Source organism: Poecilia mexicana, unplaced genomic scaffold (genome assembly GCF_051168715.1).
Source record: "Poecilia mexicana isolate PSO_F unplaced genomic scaffold, ASM5116871v1 scaffold_1, whole genome shotgun sequence".
In the NCBI taxonomy this organism is placed as follows: domain Eukaryota; kingdom Metazoa; phylum Chordata; class Actinopteri; order Cyprinodontiformes; family Poeciliidae; genus Poecilia; species Poecilia mexicana.
This window is the reverse complement of record NW_028263370.1, coordinates 17292563-17317992: the sequence shown is the minus strand read 5'-3', so window position 1 is coordinate 17317992 and position 25430 is coordinate 17292563. Positions and strand designations below refer to the sequence as shown.

The window sequence follows — 25430 nt, the reverse complement described above, 5'->3', positions numbered from 1 at the left end:
GAAACCCATAAGAATTAGAGAGTAAAAGTAAGACATACAATTGAAGAAAGAGGTTACTTCCTGTCGGAAGTGGGCGGGGCTAGGGTGATGTCATCAATCGACCACCTAACTATGATGAAGGCTGGTCTATAATGAGACATAGAAAGTGTGATGCAGCTGTGACCTGGCATTTGGAAGTTATTTCACATTCATGTTTCATGCTGTATAGTCAAAGTTTGGGACTTAGCCACGCCCACATGCTTTGACATAGAAAAATTCCTACGATAACTTTTCATCTTTAATGTCTCAAGTCACTGCTGACTGAGTTTGAAGTCTCTATCTCAAAAGCTGCAGGAGGAGATAGATCAGATGCGATGTCTATGAAAAAGAGGAAATGGCTGATTTTGATCCAAAATGGCCGACTTCCTGTTGGGTTTGCACCATGGCTCCAAGAGACTTTTTTGTAGGTCCTGACATCATACACATGTGTACCAAGTTTCATAATTCTAGGTTAAAGCATGGCTTGGGGCTGATCATTTAAAAATTTCTAGGGGGCGCTGTAGAGAAATTAGGCCACGCCCATCAACGACTGTTATGGATTCCTGTTCGGGGATGGATAAGGATGCATCCTAGTGAGTTTGGTGCAGCTGGGCTGAACGATGTGGAATCTAGAGCCAAACGTATGGCGGCGGCGTTACCTCTGCTTCGCCGCGGTCCCACGGCCACGCCCTCTACAGAAGACTCTTGGCGCTTTAAAGCAAGTGACACTAACATGTTATCTGTCATCCAACACAGAATCATGTTGATTAGGTGCAGTGAGCCAGAAAGGCAGCTTTCCATGGAAAAAAAAGCACTTCCTGTTCTGAGGGGGCGGGGCTTAGATGACGTCAGACTATGACAACATAGGATCGTAGGGGACCCTACCAGGATCACTCATGTCAAGTTTGGTGCAGCTGGCCTCAAAATTGTGGAATCCACAGCCAAACGTAAGGACACGGCGTTTAGGGTCACTTCGCCACGCCGCCACGCCCACCTGCTGGATTCAAATGAGCTTGGCTTGGAATCCTCAACACACCAACATGTTTTCTGTCTGTGGACACAGTTTCACCTCGATTAGGTCAAAGGGGTCAGATAGCGACCGTTCAGCGTAAAAAATGACACTTCCTGTTCTCAGGGGGCGTGGCCTAAGTGACGTCATCATTTGACCGTTGGGTATTGTAGAGCATCCCATGATGATCAATCACTGAAAGTTTGGTGCTTCTATGAGTTTTTTTCAAAGAGTTATAACAGTTTGATGTTTCATGGCGAATCGGTGACCTTTGACCCCCGGAAAGACCCCTTCAGCAAGCCCGAAAACGCAAACCTACGATAACTTTGGATCGGCCATGCCTTATGAACGATCTGACCGAGTTTGAAGCCGATCGATCGAAATCCCTAGGACAAGTTCGATCAAATGCGAACCCTGCAAACGCCCAAAATCGGGTCAAAATCGGAACTTTAATCCAAAATGGCCGACAATCTGTGATACTTGCACTATGACATTAATTGTAAATTCTGAGTGTCTTGGGGAGCTCTACAAGTGTACCAAATTTCAAGTCTCTACTATAAAGTAAGTGAATAGGAAAGGGTCTTTCGAAAGTTGCTAGGTGGCGCCCTTGAGCCGTTTCTTGTGCGATTTTTGCAGGTACCTTAAAATACGTAAATTTTACACGGGCTCTATGCCCCCGCCAAGTTTGGTGAGTTTTTGAATATGATAAAGCCCCCAAAAAGCCAATTCATTTGGCTGAAGAACTATAATAATAAGAAACAGCAAGGTTTCAATAGGCTCTCGCAGCGCTTAGCTGCTCGGGCCTAATTAAAGCTCCGCGGAGCCTCAAGCGGCCCTCGCAGCTAGCGCTGCTCCGGCCTATAGCCACCGCGGGGGTACCAGCACCGCCACCCGCCCGCCACCGCCGACGCTCGCGCGCCCTCATCCACGCTATCCGCTTTTACGGCTTCGGCAGAGCTCCCTGGCGATGAACCAAAAATCTGGAGCACATCGGGCCATGTAGAGAGGAGATACAGCTGTTTGATTAACATAGGGGGCGCAGTGGAGTCAAATTGCAATTAAACTCCACTGGGCTCCTTAGAGGTTCACAAGTGTCACTCATAAAAAGTCTGGTGTAAATCGGATGATGTGTCTGTGAATAAGAGATGATCGTATGCATATGGCGAGGGACAGCCATTTTGCGACGCCCCCACGCATCAGTAGGCATTGACAGAGTTCATCTTCATGTCATTTTATGTCAGTCTGCACAGGATGAATCCCATATGACTTAGAGTGTAAAAGTAAGACATACAGTAGAAAAAACAGGTGACTTCCTGTCGGAAGTGGGCGGGGCTAAGGTGATGTCATCAATCGACCACCTAACCGTGATGAGGACTGGTCTATAATGAGACATAGAAAGTCTGATGCAGCTGTGACCTTGTATGTGCATGTTATGTCACTTTGATGCTTAATGGTGAATAGTCAAAGTTTGGGACTTTGCCACGCCCACACGCTTTGACACACAAAAATTCCTGTGATAACTTCAGACCTTTAGTGTCTCAACTCTCTGCTGACTGAGTTTGAAGTCTGTATCTCGAAAGCTGTAGGAGGAGATGGATCAGATGTGACGTCTATGAAAAACAGTAAATGGCGGATTTTGATCCAAAATGGCCGACTTCCTTTTGGGTTTGCACCATGGCTCCAAGAGACTTTTTTGTAGGTCCTGACATCATACACATGTGTACCAAGTTTCATAATTCTAGGTTAAAGCATGGCTTGGGGCTGATTATTTAAATAATTCTAGGGGGCGCTGTAGAGAAATTAGGCCACGCCCATGAACGACTGTTATGGATTCCTGTTCGGGGATAAATAAGGATGCATCCTAGTGAGTTTGGTGCAGCTGGGCTGAACGATGTGGAATCTAGAGGCAAACGTATGGCGGCGGCGTTCCCTCTGCTTCGCCGCGCTGCCACGGCCACGCCCTCTACTGAAGACTCTTGGCGCTTTAAAGCAAGTGAGACCAACATGTTATCTGTCATCCAACACAGAATCATCTTGATTAGGTTGAGAGAACCATAGATGGAGCTTTACAAGTCAAAAAAAGGCACTTCCTGTTCTGAGGGGGCGGGGCTTAGATGACGTCAGACTATGACGACATAGGATCGTAAGGCATCCCACCAGGATCACTCATGTGAAGTTTGGTGCAGCTGGGCTTAAAATTGTGGAATCTACAGCCAAACGTATGGCGACGGCGTTACAGGTCAGTTCGCCACGCTGCCACTTCCACCTGCTCCATCAAAGCGAAACAGGGTTGGAATCCATGACACACCAACATGTTTTCTGTCTGTGGACACAGTTTCATGTTGATTAGGTCAAAGGGGTCAGATAGCGACCATTCACAGTAAAAAATGACACTTCCTGTTCTAAGGGGGCGTGGCCTAAGTGATGTCATCATTTGACCATTGGGTATTGTAGGGGACCCGATGATGATCAATCACTGACAGTTTGGTGCTGCTGTGAGTTTTTTTGTAAAAGTTATAACCGTTTTATTTTTCATGGCGACTAGGTGAACTTTGACCCCAGGTAACCCCCCTTCAGGAAGGTCGAAAACGCAAACCTACGATAACTTTGGATCGGCCATGCCTTATGAACGATCTGACCGAGTTTGAAGCCGATCGATCGAAATCCCTAGGACAAGTTCGAAAAAATGCGAACCCTGTAAACGGCCAAAATCGGGTCAAAATCGGAATTTCAATCCAAAATGGCCGACATTCTGTGATACTTGCACTATGACATTAATTGTAAATTCTGAGTGTCTTGGGGAGCTCTACAAGTGTACCAAGTTTCAAGTCTCTACGATAAAGTAAGTGAATAGGAAAGGGTCCTTTGAAATTTGCCAGGTGGCGCCCTTGAGCCGTTTCTTGTGCGATTTTTCTGAGGACCTTAAAATACGTAAATTTTACACGGGCTCTATGCCCCCGCCACGTTTGGTGAGTTTTTGAATATGATAAAGCCCCCAAAAAGCCAATTCATTTGGCACAAGAACTATAATAATAATAATAATAATAATAATTAAAGCTCCGCGGAGCCTCAAGCGGCCCTCGCAGCCAAGCGCCGCTCAAGCCTATAGCCACCGCGGATGTTCCAGCACCGCCTCCCGCCGGCCACCGCTGACGCTCGCGCGCCGTCCTCCATGCGATCCGCTTCGATGTCTTCGGCAGCGTTGACTGGCCATGCACCCAAAATCTGGAGCAGATTGGGCCATGTGGCAAGGAGATACAGCTGTTTGATTAACCTAGGGGGCGCAGTGGAGTCAAATTGCAATTAAACTGTATTGGGCTCCTCAGAGGTTCACAAGTTTCACTCATAAAAAGTCTGGTGCAAATAGGATGATGCGTTTGTGAATAAGAGACGATCGTATGCATATGGCGAGGGACAGCCATTTTGCCACTCCCCCACGGGTCTGTAGGCATTGACAGAGTTCATCATCATCTCATGTTATGTCAGTGTGCACAGGGTTGGAATCCATGACACACCAACATGTTTTAGAGTGTAAAAGTAAGACATACAGTAGAAAAAACAGGTGACTTCCTGTCAGAAGTGGGCGGGGCTAATGTTATGTCATCAATCGACCACCTAACTGTCATGATGGCTGGTCTATAATGACACATAGAAAGTCTGATGCATCTGTGACCTGGCATTAGGAAGTAATTTCACATTCATGTTTCATGATGTATATTCAAAGTTTGGGACTTAGCCACGCCCCCACGGGTCAGTAGAGTTCATCACGGCAGAGTTCATCATCATTTCATTTCATGTCAGTCTGCACAGGATGAAACCCATAAGAATTAGAGAGAAAAAGTAAGACATACAGTAGAAAAAACAGGTCACTTCCTGTCGGAAGTGGGCGGGGCTAAGGTGACGTCATCAATCGACCACCTAACTGTGATGATTGCTGATCTATGAGACACAGAAAGTCTGATGCAGCTGTGACCTGGCATTTGGAAGTTATTTCACATTCATGTTTCATGGTGTATAGTCAAAGTTTGGGACTTAGCCACGCCCCCACGGGTCAGTAGAGTTCATCATGGGAGAGTTCATCATCATGTCATTTCATGTCAGCCTGCACAGGATGAAACCCATAAGAATTAGAGAGTAAAAGTAAGACATACAATTGAAGAAAGAGGTTACTTCCTGTCGGAAGTGGGCGGGGCTAGGGTGATGTCATCAATCGACCACCTAACTATGATGAAGGCTGGTCTATAATGAGACATAGAAAGTCTGATGCAGCTGTGACCTGGCATTTGGAAGTTATTTCACATTCATGTTTCATGCTGTATAGTCAAAGTTTGGGACTTAGCCACGCCCCCACGGGTCAGTCGAGTTCATCATGGGAGAGTTCATCATCATATCATGTCATGTCAGCCTACACCGGATGAAACCCATATGACTTAGAGAGTAAAAGTAAGACATACAATAGAAAAAACAGGTGACTTCCTGTCGGAAGTGGGCGGGGTTAAGGTGATGTCATCAACTGACCATCTCAATGTGATGAGGGGTGGTCTGTAGTCAGATATAGGAAGTCTGATGCAGCTGTGACCTTCTATGTGGAAGTTATTGCATCTTGATGTTTCATGGCGAATAGTCAAAGTTTGGGACTTAGCCACGCCCACATGCTTTGACATAGAAAAATTCCTACGATAACTTTTCATCTTTAATGTCTCAAGTCTCTGCTGACTGAGTTTGAAGTCTCTATCTCAAAAGCTGCAGGAGGAGATAGATCAGATGCGATGTCTATGAAAAAGAGGAAATGGCTGATTTTGATCCAAAATGGCCGACTTCCTGTTGGGTTTGCACCATGGCTCCAAGAGACTTTTTTGTAGGTCCTGACATGATACACATGTGTACCAAGTTTCATAATTCTAGGTTAAAGCATGGCTTGGGGCTGATCATTTAAAAATTTCTAGGGGGCGCTGTAGAGAAATTAGGCCACGCCCATCAACGACTGTTATGGATTCCTGTTCGGGGATGGATAAGGATGCATCCTAGTGAGTTTGGTGCAGCTGGGCTGAACGATGTGGAATCTAGAGCGAAACGTATGGCGGCGGCGTTACCTCTGCTTCGCCGCGGTCCCACGGCCACGCCCTCTACAGAAGACTCTTGGCGCTTTAAAGCAAGTGAGACTAACATGTTATCTGTCATCCAACACAGAATCATGTTGATTAGGTGCAGTGAGCCAGAAAGGCAGCTTTCCATGGAAAAAAAAGCACTTCCTGTTCTGAGGGGGCGGGGCTTAGATGACGTCAGACTATGACAACATAGGATCGTAGGGGACCCTACCAGGATCACTCATGTCAAGTTTGGTGCAGCTGGCCTCAAAATTGTGGAATCCACAGCCAAACGTAAGGACACGGCGTTTAGGGTCACTTTGCCACGCCGCCACGCCCACCTGCTGGATTCAAATGAGCTTGGCTTGGAATCCTCAACACACCAACATGTTTTCTGTCTGTGGACACAGTTTCACCTCGATTAGGTCAAAGGGGTCAGATAGCGACCGTTCAGCGTAAAAAATGACACTTCCTGTTCTCAGGGGGCGTGGCCTAAGTGACGTCATCATTTGACCGTTGGGTATTGTAGAGCATCCCATGATGATCAATCACTGAAAGTTTGGTGCTTCTATGAGTTTTTTTCAAAGAGTTATAACAGTTTGATGTTTCATGGCGAATCGGTGACCTTTGACCCCCGGAAAGACCCCTTCAGCAAGCCCGAAAACGCAAACCTACGATAACTTTGGATCGGCCATGCCTTATGAACGATCTGACCGAGTTTGAAGCCGATCGATCGAAATCCCTAGGACAAGTTCGATCAAATGCGAACCCTGTAAACGGCCAAAATCGGGTCAAAATCGGAACTTCAATCCAAAATGGCCGACAATCTGTGATACTTGCACTATGACATTAATTGTAAATTCAGAGCGTCTTGGGGAGCTCTACAAGTGTACCAAGTTTCAAGTCTCTACGATAAAGTAAGTGAATAGGAAAGGGTCTTTTGAAAGTTGCTAGGTGGCGCCCTTGAGCCGTTTCTTGTGCGATTTTTCTGGGGACCTTAAAATACGTAAATTTTACACGGGCTCTATGCCCCCGCCAAGTTTGGTGAGTTTTTGAATATGAGAAAGCCCCCAAAAAGCCAATTCTTTTGGCACAAGAACTATAATAATAAACAGCACAGTTTCAATAGGCTCTCGCAGCGCTTAGCTGCTCGGGCCTAATAAGAAACAGCGCGATTACAATAGGCCTTCGCAGCGCTTAGCTGCTCGGGCCTAATTAAAGCTCCGCGGAGCCTCAAGCGGCCCTCGCAGCCAAGCGCCGCTCAAGCCTAGCCACCGCGGATGTTCCAGCACCGCCTCCCCTCAGCCACCGCCTCCCCTCAGCACCACCTCCCCCCAGCCACTGCCTCCCCTCAGCACCATGTCACCCCAGCCACCGCCTACCCCCAGCCACCGCCTTGCTCTCACGGAGCTGCCAAACCCGCCCTGAAGATAGTCACCCTGTCATGTTCGACATTGCTCCCAGTCAATGCACAAAAATCTGGTGTAGATCAGCTGATATCGCAAGGAGACACAGGTGTTTGATTAACCTGGGTGCGCAGTAGAGTCAAATTGCAATTAAACTCTATTGGGCTCCTTAGAGGTTCACAAGTGTCAGTCATAAAAAGTCTGGAGCAAATGGGATGATGCGTTTGTGAATAAGAGACGATCGTATGCATATGGCGAGGGACAGCCATTTTTGCCACACCCACAAGGGTCAGATGCCATTGACAGAGTTCATCTTCATGGCATTTTATGTCAGTCTGCACAGGATGAAACCCATATGACTTAGAGAGTAAAAGTCAGACATACAGTAGAAAAAACAGGTGACTTCCTGTCGGAAGTGGGCGGGGCTAAGGTGATGTCATCAATCGACCACCTAACTGTGATGAGGACTGGTCTATAATGAGACATAGAAAGTCTGATGCAGCTGTGACCTGGCATTAGGAAGTTATTTCACATTCATGTTTCATGCTGTATAGTCAAAGTTTGGGACTTAGCCACGCCCCCACGGGTCAGTCGAGTTCATCATGGGAGAGTTCATCATCATATCATGTCATGTCAGCCTACACCGGATGAAACCCATATGACTTAGAGAGTAAAAGTAAGACATACAATAGAAAAAACAGGTGACTTCCTGTCGGAAGTGGGCGGGGTTAAGGTGATGTCATCAACTGACCATCTCAATGTGATGAGGGGTGGTCTGTAGTCAGATATAGGAAGTCTGATGCAGCTGTGACCTTCTATGTGGAAGTTATTGCATCTTGATGTTTCATGGCGAATAGTCAAAGTTTGGGACTTAGCCACGCCCACATGCTTTGACATAGAAAAATTCCTACGATAACTTTTCATCTTTAATGTCTCAAGTCTCTGCTGACTGAGTTTGAAGTCTCTATCTCAAAAGCTGCAGGAGGAGATAGATCAGATGCGACGTCTATGAAAAAGAGGAAATGGCTGATTTTGATCCAAAATGGCCGACTTCCTGTTGGGTTTGCACCATGGCTCCAAGAGACTTTTTTGTAGGTCCTGACATGATACACATGTGTACCAAGTTTCATAATTCTAGGTTAAAGCATGGCTTGGGGCTGATCATTTAAAAATTTCTAGGGGGCGCTGTAGAGAAATTAGGCCACGCCCATCAACGACTGTTATGGATTCCTGTTCGGGGATGGATAAGGATGCATCCTAGTGAGTTTGGTGCAGCTGGGCTGAACGATGTGGAATCCAGAGCCAAACGTATGGCGGCGGCGTTACCTCTGCTTCGCCGCGGTCCCACGGCCACGCCCTCTACAGAAGACTCTTGGCGCTTTAAAGCAAGTGACACTAACATGTTATCTGTCATCCAACACAGAATCATGTTGATTAGGTGCAGTGAGCCAGAAAGGCAGCTTTCCATGGAAAAAAAAGCACTTCCTGTTCTGAGGGGGCGGGGCTTAGATGACGTCAGACTATGACAACATAGGATCGTAGGGGACCCTACCAGGATCACTCATGTCAAGTTTGGTGCAGCTGGCCTCAAAATTGTGGAATCCACAGCCAAACGTAAGGACACGGCGTTTAGGGTCACTTCGCCACGCCGCCACGCCCACCTGCTGGATTCAAATGAGCTTGGCTTGGAATCCTCAACACACCAACATGTTTTCTGTCTGTGGACACAGTTTCACCTCGATTAGGTCAAAGGGGTCAGATAGCGACCGTTCAGCGTAAAAAATGACACTTCCTGTTCTCAGGGGGCGTGGCCTAAGTGACGTCATCATTTGACCGTTGGGTATTGTAGAGCATCCCATGATGATCAATCACTGAAAGTTTGGTGCTTCTATGAGTTTTTTTCAAAGAGTTATAACAGTTTGATGTTTCATGGCGAATCGGTGACCTTTGACCCCCGGAAAGACCCCTTCAGCAAGCCCGAAAACGCAAACCTACGATAACTTTGGATCGGCCATGCCTTATGAACGATCTGACCGAGTTTGAAGCCGATCGATCGAAATCCCTAGGACAAGTTCGATCAAATGCGAACCCTGCAAACGCCCAAAATCGGGTCAAAATCGGAACTTTAATCCAAAATGGCCGACAATCTGTGATACTTGCACTATGACATTAATTGTAAATTCTGAGTGTTTTGGGGAGCTGTACAAGTGAACCAAGTTTCAAGTCTCTACGATAAAGTAAGTGAATAGGAAAGGGTCTTTTGAAAGTTGCTAGGTGGCGCCCTTGAGCCGTTTCTTGTGCGATTTTTCTGGGGACCTTAAAATACGTAAATTTTACACGGGCTCTATGCCCCCGCCAAGTTTGGTGAGTTTTTGAATATGAGAAAGCCCCCAAAAAGCCAATTCTTTTGGCACAATAAAAATAATAAAACAGTACAGTTTCAATAGGCTCTCGCAGCGCTTAGCTGCTCGGGCCTAATAAACAGCAAGGTTTCAATAGGCTCTCGCAGCGATAGCTGCTCGGGCCTAATTTACAGCACAGTTTCAATAGGCTCTCGCAGCGCTTAGCTGCTCGGGCCTAATAAACAGCACAGTTTCAATAGGCTCTCGCAGCGCTTAGCTGCTCGGGCCTAATAATTCAGTTCTATTCATTCGTCAATAGCTAACTTAAATCAGGAGGTTTAAGATCTAATCTTGAACAGAAAATGATCTCCAACAACTAATTATTGCTAAAACTCACATATTTAATGCATTTTGGACATGCAGTTAAATTAACATTAACATGTTTTGGATCTGTTGGAGATAAATATATTCTTAAATGGATTTTACTCAGTAATCCTTCTCCTAATGTCCGTAGGTGCAAATTGTAATTGAGGTTTTCTCTGTAGTATATTTTGTTCACAGGCTCACTGGAGAAATCTCTGTAGAAGAAGAATGAACACTTTCTATCCAGATTCAAGACGAGGCTGCAGAGTTTTGGTGATTCATAATCATCCACTGAAACAACAAGGACAGCAAACAAATCTAACTTTAATTAGTTTGCTAAACACCACAACGAAGATTATCATCTTATGAACTCCATGACATTTAAGATGACAGAAGCTTTAATTAAAAAGTCAGTTTAGTTGGAGGTTATCTTCAGAGCCAGACTTTAAGCCGCAGGTCAAGTAAACAGGAGCTCAGTTAAAAGCCAAGCTATTCTCTTAATGGATAATGCACACTTCCTGCAATTCAGACCTAGAAACTCCCTCCCTCCTTTTATAGACAAGGTCAGACCACCCCCACTTCCAATGTGGCTCCACTGAATCACACCAAACTCAGCTTCTGTTTGCATAAACTATATGGGTCTTTAAAATGAAACCTTATGAGTAGAATAATTGACGGGTTGCAAAGCCTCCCAGACTGTTTAATTTCATATGGGGACAGTACAATGCAAAAGCAAACAAAAAGTCTCACACCGCAGTAGCCACAACTTTCCTGACGTCCTTCGACTTCCCTGAACCGCAGTGAATGGCTCCGAGTCAGGAAGTCAGCTGAATTCTTTGCTGTGGTCGGGTTTCTCAACACTTGACTGGATTTAAGCTGAGCTACGCAGCAGCCAAACAATAAACCGATAGATTGAGCCAAGACCCAGCGTTGCCAGTTATGATTACACGAGTGCTTGTTTTCATAAATACGAGTGTAACCAGAGCTTTTTTTTGTCCGCGTGATGCTAGAAAAATAAGAGTGTCTTCATTAAACTTGTAATAAAAACACAGTGCAAGCTTGATTGCTTGCGACAATCAAACGGTTTTTCAGAGGGGAAGATGTTCTCTGTACACCAGTAAAATATGTAAATTGTTTCTAATAAATTACTGGTTTCCAGTATTCATCCAGATGTAGTATTTTGTAAAGGTGCACCAATTTATCGGTGGCGATTTCCTTAATTGTGGGGGATCAGAGATCGGCCGATTTTTACATGTGAAGCCGATCTTAGCCACCGATGTCATCAACCACTGTGCTTTTCTTTTCTCCTGTGAGAGAGGTTTGACTGATAAACCGGCCGATCAGATCATGTCTGTGCATTTACAGTTAATAGTCACCCCATTGTTGCCAATTCAGCAACTTTCTTTACACATTGAGCAACATTTCAGACAAAAAAAAATGATAGCAGCCAAAATTGGAATCAGTAAGTTAGGCTTTTTAATAGATCTGTAATCGGCCAGAAAACTGCAATCGGTGCATCCTTAGTATTTTGCATAGTTTTCTGTGTTTTCATAACATTGCAAAAACACAAAATCTCACCAACTATTTTTGTCTAATGTCTCGTGCAAATATTTTAGACCATTTGAAGATAAAACTACTTTACAAGTAACTTTCTTTAGCAAGATGTTACCTTATTTTAAGAAAGTAATCCTTTGGTATTGATTTTAAAAAGTATTAATTTCACCAGATTATTTCACTTGTAATAAGAAATACAAGTTAAACTAGAACTTTTTCATCAATATTAAGGAACTATTGGTCTGAAATAAGCTCCTATATCTTGCTAAGAAGTTACTTGTAGGTTAGTTTAGTTTTATTTCAAGTGAAATATGATACTGGCAGTAGAAACCAAAAATACAAGGAAGGATTTTGAGTTTTTGCTTTGTGAAACCTGGAATGAGTCCAAACAACAATCTAGTGCTGTCCCTCAAATTTACCCATGAGTTTCTTGAGAGGGAACAATCGTTTACAACCTATTTTTTTACTCACAGTACCTGATGAGATCCATAGATGTTACTTTTTTTAAAACCATAGCTTATCAAAACCCAGTTGCGAGTTTAAGCAGTGAGAAAAACGCTGACATTCTTGCAGTGTGTCAAGTACGACAATAAGGGATGTTAAGTTTTCTGTTAGCGGTACAAATACATATTTTTCCAATATGGGAACTAAACTGGAAATTGAATAACAAAAAGACCCCATAGCATTCTTTTCTTGGGATTATGGCACATTTACCAATCAATTACCGTATTTTCCGCACTATAAGGCGCACCGGATTATAAGGCGCACCTTCAATGAATGGCCTATTTTAGGACTTTTTTCATACATTAGGCGCACCGCATTATAAGGCGCATAGAATAGACGCTTCATACTCTATTATTACACATCCACATTAATAAAGAAATGGTCCCCGAGTACTTTATATAGTAGGCTGGCCCAGTCGTTGTTTCACTCACGGTGTTGGTGTTGCGATATTATGCCCAACTGCTTTCTGGGTAACACAGACCAACCGACACGCTGCCGCTGCAGTCTCTGTCTCTCTTCCCCTGCCCCTCCCCCCCTTTAAATGTATTATCAAACTTTATTAACAAACCAGTGTTCTGACAACTATCCCAGCATGCACCGCGCACTACTTCTTCTACGGGGGAAAAAGAAGTTGGCGGCTGCTTACCGTAGTGGACCAACTACGTAAGCAGCCTACTGCATGTCTGTGTAAACATGACGTCTTTCATTTCGATCTGAGTTAATTAGCGTAGCATTTCTGCCGGATTTTCACAACATATCAGCCACGACAATGGACAGGGGAACCAACAAGTTCATGTCATCTTTTTTGGACGACATCAAGGTGTTTGAGCCACTGGATGCCTCCAACATTGTGCGCGTCACAGCTAAAAGCTACCGATAGATGAGGAAAACAGCAGATCCTCACACCCTCAGCATAAATATAGCTGTGGACAAGATCACTGATGCCTATTGTTCTTGCAAGGCTGGGTAAGTCGGCATTCATGGTTTTGATGGTCCACAATGTACATTAGCATATGTTTACTACTGTAGCTTGTGTTTGTGAGACGGTCACGCACGTGGTAGCTGCACTGTGACCTAAAATGAGCATTAGCCAATGAAACGCGGCCCCTGTGGTAAGGTCCGTTGCTGGACCTGTTGTGGCTCAATATTGGTCCATATATAAGGCGCACCGGATTATAAGGCGCACTGTCGGCTTTTGAGGAAATTGAAGGTTTTTAGGTGCGTCTTATAGTGCGGAAAATACGGTACCAAAAAGCTCATGTTTGATATCTTTCTATATTTAGTAAAGTTGTGACATGTGTTTTTCCCCAAACCAAGACCGAGACTTCAAGTGAAACCAAAACCATATCTCAGTTTTTATCTCTGCTTGCTTAGACAACTTTTAATTCCTTGTATGCAGATTTAAATCAAGTTTTTAATCGTTTCAACCATTTGTCTGACAATTTATTTTTTAGTTTTTTGAAACTGCTTAGTAAATTAAAATAGTTTTATAAAAATCGAGAAAATGTCTTAATTTACTGCAAATGAACATCCAACCTGGGAAAAAAAACGTATGTGGCATAGTGACTTTCAAAAATGCAATGAAAGCAGGTTTTTGTTTGAGCTTTTCAAGTCAACTTTAAGGTTTGACTTATTTTATTTTGTTATTTTGTTTAAAACACTTGCTTATAACTAAAACACAGTTATATTCAAAGTAAGACTTACATACCTGTCGTATGCTGGCATTAAATTACACGCAAACTAAGCACATTTTCCACAATTAAAATAGTTAATTTGTTAATTTTGAGAACGCTCACTACAGCTTCAGTTTTCTTTTTCTTGCAGTGTCAGGTTTAGTGAATTTTTTATTTATTTTTTTACTTCTCGTTTCCATTATTTTGGTAGTTTCACTCATGAAAACAGCCTTGATTCAGATCAGTCACCTCTTTGTGGTTTGTACCAAATGTTGCAGCCTGAAATGACCTTAGTGACAAAGTACTGAAGTTCAGGACAGATTTTAAGATTGTTTTAGTCGTCTATGGTTTGACTCTTGCTTACTTAAAGGAACTTTTATTATAGTCCAGCCAAAGTACTTAGCGCCATTACCCAGATGATCCTGGACGTCCCGCAAACCACAAATGAAAACAGACTTTCTTTTATAGTGAAGTTTGACTCCCTGATGTGTTATATTCTGTATTTTAAACTAGACTTTACACATTAGATCATTTGTATATTTTTCTTCCCATTTTAGCAATGCATGCTTCATTGTTTATGCCACTTTAATTTGGGCATTTCTAAAACCCAAAACAGTCAGCATCTTACCCCAGCACGATGAGCTCTCCATATCTGACTGGTCCTTTGGTGGAAGCCGGGGAGGGCGAGATGTTTTCCTGACCCAGTGAAAACATCTGTGCAGCCCTTTGAGGGATCATGTGTGAGGACCTTGCCACTTCGAGTTATCCCTTCGAGGAATGTCAGAGCACCTCCATCTGATGACGAAAATCAATAATCAAGCTTATGAAAGACAAGAATAATCAAACAAGTTTCTTCAACCAACCAAAGAAAACATCATTCTACATTTTTCATTTAAAATTCAAAACAACTTTTTGCACATTTATGCACAACACACAAAGAGAAAGGCTTCAACACGGCCCCACTCACAGCTTCAATACTCCTCGATACACCCACACTGTCTTTGTACTCGGGGCAACACTGGTAAAACAATGTATGCATTCACCCCAGCACACAGAGTGGGGTTGTGAGGTGTAAAATGGAGGCGATTTACGTCTGCAGCAGGGTGACTCACTAAGCAGCACGCTGGTAAAAATGTAAAAATGCTTTGTACCGAGAAAAAGAAAGAAACAAGCTCAGCATTCATGCAAAAGCGTATTTATGATGTCATGACCCGCAGAGGGTAGAAATGCAACTTACGCTGCTGGCTTATATGACAAATTCTGCAGTAAATCTGCAACTCCAGTTCATTCTCAACAGATGTTTATCATCTATTAACATCGTCATCTTCCCATTTTTGGACATAGAGAGGGTCAGCAGGGAGAGATGCTTGGATTTTCAAGATATGCTGTGAAAAATGTTCCCAAGTCAGGTTCCCTTGGTCTGGAGCCCACAATAGAGGAACCACTGCGGTGTGTGGAAATGTTTTGTTTGCAGTTTGTTTTTTAATATTATCCAAAGGCCCTGCGACAGACTGGCGACCTGTCCAGGATGAACGTTAGCTGGAGATAGGCACCAGCAACCCTCCCAACCCCACTAGGGACAAAGGTGGATGGATGAATATTATCCAAAGTTTTTTTTTTTTTTTTGGAAACTGCAATTATCAAAAGGTTAAAAAAACAACCACTATCTAAACCAATTGAGTATAAGACCAGTTGTGATGGTTACCAATTAACATAAGCAGTCCTATAACTGGCAATATACAATGTTTAATTATGTTTGACATTTTAATATTCCTTTTATAGATTTATTCTTTGAAAGGTGCCTTCAAATAAAAAAATATTATTAATATGTATTTTACTTTGCTGTGGAGGAATTCTGACCCTCTCTTAGCAGGATTATTTTATTTTATTTAACCAGGTAAGTTGATTAAGACCAAATTCTCATTTTCAACAAGCTGTTCAGAAAATATTTTTTTAAAATCATACAACATAATATCATACACCAGAAAACAGAAAAATATAAACAGAGAAAAATAGATAAATAAAAATGCAACCGTTAATTCAGATTTACTGGAGTTTTCCAGCATGATCGGCCTGTTTTTTGTCCCTCATTGACATTTCAGGCATACCGTATGGTTGCCTACAAGTGCCAGGGTAGATCTGACCTATATGATATTCTGATTGTGTGACATTAATAAATCAAGACTGCATCCAGCATCAAAGTTCACAGGTCAAATTGATGTAAAAGACTACATCTACACAGCAGGCAAATACGACCAAAATGCAATTTTATTTCACCCAAAAGGAAAAAGAAAACCTCTGATTTTTGCCACTTCCCTAAGAGATACTAAATCGGAGAGGTATCCAATAGTTTTCAAAGCACCTGAGAGCCTGAACAGCCATGTGGCATTTTATCCAACTTTTACATCATCGATGTGAGACAAGCGTCATAATTCTGCTTCAGAAGAAGTCAGGCGCGGTAAATCTAGACATAAAACAATGGCGTAAAATTTACGTTCCTTCACAATCTGACTACGCATCCCAACATATTTATCTACTGAAGCTGCAGTCAATGCTCCACAAAAGACCATTGCTATTCTTTTTTTAGCTTCTTTTATCTTGTCATCTAGTGACGATCCTGCTGACTTTAAAATCAATCCATAAATTGCCTCATCTATCATTACTTCTGTAAACAGTGTGCTCCTTCATGACATCCAAAACCTTAATTTTATTTATTTTAGCTATAAAGATTTAGAATTGCGGGTGTGAAATTGATCACTGTCCTGCTGTACAACTCAAGTGTTGGTCAGTCATTTTTCTAGAGTTCAGATCCATTATTATGGCACCAAGTCATCAAAGTGTTAAGGAAGCAAACTATCAAACATTAAACATGGAGACGGCAGGGTGGATTAGAGCGATTGTGGCTAAAATATATTTTTTTTTCTGTAGGATTCTCTAATGAAAATGTATACGCTGAGCGACTACCGTTGGGTAGTCGTTTTGCAATCATAATGTTGTAGATTAGATACCAGCTTTCTTGCTGTCACGTCGATGTGCAAGGCCAGGCACTTATCCAAGTTGACTACCGACGTGTGTGAATTAGTGCATAAGTGTGTGTGTGTGTGTGTGTGTGTGTGTGTGTGTGCGTGTGCGTGTGAATGTGGCTCCAGTGTAAAGCAAATTGAGTGGTCATTATGTCTGGAAAAGCCCCATCTAACCTTTTGTATTTAGTGAAGAGCAGCTAAAGATCAGAGAGTAGAAAGCTGATAAGTTTATCCAAAAACCACAGCAAAGACTCTGAAGACGTTTTTGCTGCAAATTACCTCAGAATACTACAGATAGGAAAAAAAATAAATAGAGCGAACAGACAGGAAACAAGATTGCATCAGAAGATACCAAGAGAGAGAAAGCTAAAAGGTGTGAAAAAGTAGCATGAAGGGGTTGAAAGGTTTAAAAAAAAAACCTTTGAAGAAGTCCGATTGTTTAAAAGAAAACAGCACTACTATAAATACGTTTTAAAAGAGCTTCCTGTCAATTCCTCCTCATCAGAAAGTTATTTTACAACATCAAGCAACCCATTTAATTCAAATCAAGAAGTAAAAATTTGTGTATACATTCATTTAATCATTGACTGCAGCTTAAAATAAATAAATGATTTTGAAAAAACTTCTGTTTCTGACATATGACCAATAAAAAAGGATTTTTAATAATTTGGGGCCTGGTAAAAACTATTGTTTGAGCAATAAATACAGTTAGTCATGGCTCCTTTGCTATTAAATGCAGAATCAATGCCTGTCCTGGGACTTATAGTAGGATGCAACTTGTATAAAAGTTTAGTTTATCCCCCTCTTTATGACGCAATTTTTACTGATCCATTAAATGCAGGGGTGCACCAATTTATCGGAGCCAAATTTCTTAATTTTAGGAGATCGGCTGACTAGCATGTGAAGCCGATTTATCGACCTCAGCAAAGGTCTAAAATCAATGACTGTCCTCTTCTTCTTCCATGAGAAAGGTTTGACTGAGACAGGCCCACTAGGTCATGTTTGCATTTAATAGTCACACCAGTATTACCAACTCAGCAACCTTCTTACTACATTTAGCAACATTTCAGACAAATAAAATTGGTATCGGCCAAAATCTGAAGTGGCAGGTCATGCTTTTTAAAGATTGGTAATCAGCAATTGGCCAGAAAACTGCAGTCGGTGCAGCCCTAGATGAATGCAAATCGTGGGCTGAGAGCAAGATGACCATCTGGAGGAACGAGTCCATGAAGAATGCACAGTACAGTTACATTTCTACACTGCAGTAGAGGTCAAATAGGTAATTTAAAAAAAAGCTCCATGCAAAGCAACCACTTCTTTATCACCCCGGATTTACACTGCATGCGTCTCTGCTCTGTTGCGCACTTTGCAAGAATTGCATATTGATTGATGCAATATTAGTACAGATCTTCTGGAAAGTTACAATACAACATGCCTGTTTTATAAACTGCTAATAGTGACGTATTAGCGTAAGCATGACTGGGGCTTGTGATCATTTTTTAAAATGTTTTTATGAGGGAATTCTGCATAAGTGTCATCTGCTTTTGTGCAGAACTATTTAAACCAAAATGAGTTTCTTCCTTACACCAACACTTCTATCAGAGCAGATTTACTCACATTTCTGACAAACATCACAAGGGATCAGGGAACAAGCGAGTCGTGCAGGAAAACACATTTAGTCACAGGCAGAATTGGCTCATCTAGTTTGCATTTACTGTTCTGTCTAAACCAACATGAACAGGGAAAACTAGTTTACCAACGCAGCCTCAAACTAAATCATACATCACGCATCACAAAGTATGCAGGAACTGAACAGGCTGATGTCTACTAATTATCCTGCAAAGTACACTAAAAAGACAGAAATAAACACAGCAAAGCACACTGTTAAAGACTAAATTATAAAGTATTTAGTTTATATAAAGTAAATCTGTACTGAAACTTAAAGCGAGTTTTAACCTATAAAGTTAAAAACACACAAAAACCCAATCCAATAAACATACTATTTAGCTAAATTGTCTATTTTAATACAAAATTGTATTTGCAATAAGGAACTACATAAAGAAAACTACATCCATCTGTAAAGTACAATGTCCGTGACGTTTAAACCTGCAGTCGCAGTCACTTTTTGTTAAGCGTCAAGTTTCAACATCTGCAAAATAAAAATAAATAAAAAGCTTATTTTAGGACTCTGTAACAGCTAACTCGACAGTTGCAAAGCAGTGGCAGGTTTCATCCTCTAAATTATTTATCCACACAGGCAACAAACGACTCAGCAGGACTGAGTTTAGCCACAGCGAGGCCGCCGGACGGCTTTAGGCGTCATTCAGACCTGGATCATTTTTCTGCATGACTACGTTGCAAAAAAGCTGAGTCATCCAAAATCCTGGCAGTGGTGAAGATGAAAGTCATTGTAAATAATATTAAGTGCAATATTTGTCTTTTTGAAAATCTTCTTACACTAAAAACAATTTTGTGACCCAAGAAAATGTTCATCAATTCATCTGTACTTGTATGAAACAAGTACAGAGCTGGAACAAAAAAACATCACACAAAATACATCTTTATTACCCGTTTCTGCTTGAAATAAGTAAAACTTATCCCTTCTGATAATCATTTCCAGTAGGCAAAGAAGCAGAGAATGCCCATTTTTCAAAATAAAAATCATTTAATGTCATTCCTCAGTTGCAATCGTTTGCAATGGACAGGTATTAGTGAAAATTTGAAAAATTAATATTAAAATCAGCAAAGCAGCAGTTATAAAAACCCAGCAAATGCAGCGAGAACAGCTCCAATTCAACGCAGTTTCAAAACAACAGGATTTACCATGACGACTATCTGTTGATACAAGGCAGAGCAGACGGACGAGCGCAGCGTTGGTGCCTGACTGTGGGGACACAAAGTCTCATTTCATGAATTCTGCTATGATAACAAGTTGTGTGATCTGTTCTTTGGCTAAAAAAATGTTTTTGGGAATAGAAAAGTAGAGCAATCCACAGGCCATTGTCTACAAACACTTTCATATCAGCACATTTATGAGTGTCATTAACCTATTTCTGAGTGCCATTCTTCCCAGTATCACAAACAACATGATCAAGAGCAAAGGCTCTGAAAACTCGTAGGAAAAGCTTTGACTTCTTTACGAAGAAAGGTCGCTTCTGGCTGCTACACGCACATTTCCGCTTTTCTGAAATGTAGCCTCTAATCTTGAGTGTTGTACGCCAAATTAAGCAGAGTTTTTGCACCCTGGTTCTGTTATTAGTAAGTGTGAGCCTACTGCAGGCAGGGAGAGAGTCCAGCTGTGGGTTTGTGGGTTCAGCAGCGACGGGCAGAAGAATGAAGCTGCAGCTGTCACGTCTAGACATTCTGTCCGACAACTGAAAAAGTAACAGCAACTCCGCTCGATTCTCATTGACCGTCAACGCACCGTCTGGACTTTCTCCCGTTGACCTGGATTTCTCCGGTAGATTTTCTACCTGGCCAATCAGCGAACAGAAGAAAAAATTGTGAACAATGATATTGATTTTCTGAGTTGCTTTAGATTTGTGGTCTGGCTGTAGTTTTAGCAATGGCAGCGGAGGAAGCGAATACTTCCAATACTGAATTACGACCCTCTTGTTCGGCTTGGCACTTCTCTCTTTGCAGTACGAGATGGTTGTTTATGGTGCACACGGTTTCTGGTAAACTTCATAGCAATGAACTGGCGAATTACACACGTAATGGCCAAATGTTAGCGATTGGGTAAAATATAAAACTTCAAGAGTCCACGCCTCCAGCAAGCAATTGTTTCTCAGTGGCTGAGGGTTAAGATCCTCTGGACGAAGGCGAAGTGTAGTACAAGGAGCTGATTACTATCAGACTAGTGTTGATCCTGTCAACTTTAGCTTTAATTAGAATCTTGATTTTAGCATACAAATCTCAATTTTAATTCAGGCTTTTATCTGTTGGAGTTTACAAACATAGTCTCATACCTAGTTTCCGACAAATAAAGCAAAAATATATATAAATAAATAAGAGCAACATTATTGGGATCAAAATAAAGCTTGTGTGAGCAAGTAGAAAAGTAAATAAAGTGCAAATACTACATGACATAATGGTCTGAATACCACTTAATTTCATTTAGAAAAACAGTTACTGAGTGTATTTTTGAATTGAACTGAATTCAAAAGGAAAATATTTAGCTAGTAATTAAGCATTTGAAATATATCTTTTTGAGCCACTGATTTATCTATTTTTTTTTTTGTTAAAAAGGAGACTGATATGATTGTTAGAGGACGAGGTAGGCTGAACCGAGACCATCACTTTTATTCCACCTTAACTGAGCATCCATTCATGCTCACTAAGGTTACGCGTTGTTTAGGTTTCAGGTCAACCTTTGCCTGTGGAGATGGGTCGACCCGTCCATGGGCTTTTGATGCAATGGGGGGACAGTTGGAACAAAAAGGGCACAGACCCAAGTTTTAAATGGGGAACAAAAGCAGCGTCTGCTGGGACAGATGCAGTGGTAGTGGGATGGTGCATGCTAATCAGTTTGTGGTGCTGAACAAAGAAAGGCCAGCTGGTCAGTTTGGATGTGACGGACCAGTGGTGTCAACTACAACTGAAGAGGAGACAAAAATAAAAATTATTAAGCTCAAGCATTGCCAGGGACAACTTTCAAGGATCCGTTGACAGTTTAAACTGAGCGCAACCTAAAGGAGTGTTTGCTGTGCCCTGTAATTAAAGGATTGGATCAGCATTTCTAATTATTCACTGCTGTATAAATAAGCAGAACACAAAATTTTAAACTAAAAGTACAAGAAGAAGAAGTGTAAGGTCCTTTAAAAACAAAGAGTAACTAGATTTATATTTGAAGGTAAGGTAACAGAAAAATAAATAAACTATAAGTCAAGACAGGAGCTAACTTTTATCCCACAAGACTGATATTTAACGTTTAAGGACAGATGTTAGTCCTAACAATGAGCTAACTATTAAAGCCAGGAAAAAATACAATAGCTTAACATTTACCATAACTACTACTAACTATTTAAAGTTGTTTGCTCGGTTAAGTCAAAAGTAGCTCTATGTTGTTAGCTTTTAATATGACTCGACGCCAACACTGAGGAAAAATAGGTGGTTAAAAGGAATGAGGAAAAGCTATATGATTAACAAATAAACTCACCGAAGTTACAGTCGTGTATAATCTCTCCCGGGTGGCTTTGTTCGGAAACTGAAATAGTTGGGGTTTTATTTTCTAAAAGAAAAACAACGATGAGCTTAAATATATAAATGTTGCCCTTATTGCAATATCCGCTGGTAGTTTAATGAGTTTGTAATCTTCGGAAAACTCGGAGGAAAAGACAGAAACTTGCTTCGTCTCTAAACTGACGCTGAGCTCTGACGAAACCGTAGTAGTTATAAACGGTTCCCACATCCGGGAAGATTTCAAAATAAAACTAAACCGGAAGCTTGTATAGGTCCCCCAGCTGAATTTATTCATCACTGTTCAGCTGAGATCTTTTTAATATTACTAAGTTACATTTATTTGAGTAACTTAATATGTATTAGTTTTATATTTTAAAATGTAAAATACGCGTATTTGTATATAACTTGATTTTTTTTTCTGTCTGATGACAACATTTCTCAGTATCAAAGCAAATGTTCTGATCAGTAGTTGATTAGCCTTGTTACGAAATACTTCTTAAAACTTACTTGAGTAATTTCTTGGAAAGCCACGTTTTACTTTTACTTGGGTAAAAATATGTAGAAGTAGTGCAACTCTTACTTGAGCAAACATTTTGCCTACCTCTGGTTCAACCATGTGTATATCAACAACAAAAAATTCAACCAGTCATTCGGCTTGGCCTGCTTTTTGTTTTGTTTATATATTTTTGTTTGTGCTAAGAAGCATTGAATGTCTTTATTTTGGAGTACAAATATATGAATCCTCCTACCTAATACCTAGTTTTAGAAATTATTTTTTTTTATTTTACTTAATTGCCATGGGAAGAACTTTCAGGGGGTTTTTCACTTCAAGACTGCTTTAGGCAACAGTTTAATTGCCATGAACTTTTTTCTCCTTAGATTATTTGTACATTTCACCAAGCCTTCCAGAGAACTTGGAAGAAAAAGAACAATAACAACGATGAAAACACGCCTTGGGGCAACATACAGGCAGGACAAACCTGTATAGACTTCAGTGGTATGAGTCACAGTCTGTGTACTCCTGAGGACGCTCTTCTACTGCACTTGCTGCCTAAATGTTCCTGGCAGAAGTGGCTGGAGAAACCAAAAATTGTACTCACACTACTTCAACGTATTTCCATTAAAGTAAAATATAGCCAGCTAAGAAATTACACTAGAGTAAAAACTTAAAAATTTAAGGCTACTAAAGTACTAATTGATGAAAAAATTTGGTTTAATACTGAAAAATGATGTCATCAGACAAGCAAAAATATTAACTTATGTGCAAATTAATAGTGCTACTTTTAAGTACAATAACCATTTTTACTTGTTTTGTTTAATTTTCTCCCAACACCCAGTTGTCTTCTTTCAAGTCTTACAGTTTTACTTATTTCAAAACCTAAAATTAGATATTAATGTAAAAAATACTACAAATTTTCTACAGTAAATATTCACAAAAAGTTCCCCTCCCTTCTATATTCCCTCCTCTATATGTGTGTGTGTGTTTGTGTGTGTGTGCATGTGTGTGTGTGTGTGTGTGTGTGTGGGTGTGCATATGTGTGTGCGTGTGTGTGTGTGTGTGCGCGCGCATAGTAATAGAACTAAGGTCAAGCATTAAAAATAGGTAATAACAGAGTACCTCCAATGACAAGTGCTCCAGTATAACAAAAAAATCACTGTATGACAAAACAAATGCATTCCTCCTTAAAAATCCCACAGGATCTTAGCTCGGTCATTCTCCACCACCTTTGGGGGTGTCCCCCATTTTGACCTCGGGGCTTCCAGTCCATATTCTGCACAGATGTTCCTGTACACTATGCCTGCCACTTGGTTATGTCGTTCCATGTACGCTTTCCCTGCCAGCATCTTGCACCCTGCTGTTATGTGCTGGACTGTCTCAGAGGCCTCCTTGCACAACCTACACCTTGGGTCTTGTCTGGTGTGGTAGATCTGAGCCTCTATTGCTCTGGTGTTTAGGGCCTGTTCCTGGGCGGCCAGGATGAGAGCCTCTGTGCTGTCCTTGAGTCCAGCTTTCTCCAGCCATTGGTAGGATTTCCTGATATCAGCCACTTCAGTTATTTGTCGGTGGTACATCCCATGTAGGGGCTTGTCTTCCCATGATGGTTCCTCCAGCACCTTGTCCTCTGTTCCCCATTGCCTGAGACATTCGCTGAGCACATCGTCGGTTGAGGCTTTGTCCTTGATGTATTTATATATATATATGAGACATATATCTGAGACAGTCCAGCACATAACAGCAGGGTGCAAGATGCTGGCAGGGAAAGCGTACATGGAACGACATAACCAAGTGGCGGGCATAGTGTACAGGAACATCTGTGCAGAATATGGACTGGAAGCCCCGAGGTCAAAGTGGGGAACACCCCCAAAGGTGGTGGAGAATGACCGAGCTAAGATCCTGTGGGACTTCCAGATCCAGACAGACAAGATGGTAATGGCGAACCAATCGGACATTGTGGTGGTGGATAAAGAACAGAGGAAAGCCGTTGTGGTGGATGTAGCAATACCAAGTGACCACAACATCAGGAAAAAGGAGCATGAGAAACTGGAGAAATACCAGGGCCTCAGAGAGGAACTGGAGAAGGCCTGGAAGGTGAAGACCACAGTGGTGCCTGTGGTCATCGGGGCCCTCGGGGCAGTCACCCCCCAACTGGAGCAGTGGCTCAAACAGATCCCAGGAACAACATCAGACATCTCAGTCCAGAAATGTGCAGTTCTAGGCACAGCCAAGATACTGCGCAGAACCCTCAAGCTCCCAGGCCTCTGGTAGAGGACCCGAGCTCAGAGGATGAAAGAGACCACCCACGGAGGGTGAGAGGGGAATTGTTTTATATATATATATATATATATATATATATATATATATATATATATATATATATATATATATATATATATATATATATATAAGAAAAATAAATGTTACTGTACAAAGAGATGTTTTAAATATTTGTGGTCCAGTATATGAAATATTTCTGTTTGATTATTTAATTGATTTGGTTGATGTTCCAAATAAATTCACTTCATGTATTAAATGACTGAATATTGTCCTGTTTTTAATAATAATAATAATAATAATAATAATAATAATAATAATAATAATTCCTAACATCCACTCTTATCTCCTTTTTCTCACTTTAATGTCAGTCAGAAACAGACTTTTCTTTTTCTTTAAAAGCAAGCACGCCATCAAGTGGTCAAGCAGGAAAATTCAAGCGCCAACCTGTTGGAACTGTAGCAAATTTTAAATACCTTGGGTCATTCTGTCAGCTC

At 41.5% G+C, this 25430-nt stretch overlaps 1 protein-coding gene across 1 annotated transcript in view; it reads right to left on the bottom strand.

The window, feature by feature from the left end:
* LOC106927302 (E3 ubiquitin-protein ligase pellino homolog 1-like) overlaps nucleotides 1-22381 on the bottom strand; it is a 46494-nt gene extending 24113 nt beyond the window's left edge. The window contains exons 1-2 of the mRNA XM_015002781.2: nucleotides 22138-22381; nucleotides 14585-14751 (exon numbers count right to left, since the gene is read on the bottom strand). Of these exons, the coding sequence (XP_014858267.2) occupies nucleotides 14585-14694 (110 nt within the window). The 5' untranslated portion in view covers nucleotides 14695-14751; nucleotides 22138-22381. The remainder of the gene's footprint in view (nucleotides 1-14584; nucleotides 14752-22137) is intronic.
* Nucleotides 22382-25430: the final 3049 nt, after the last annotated feature.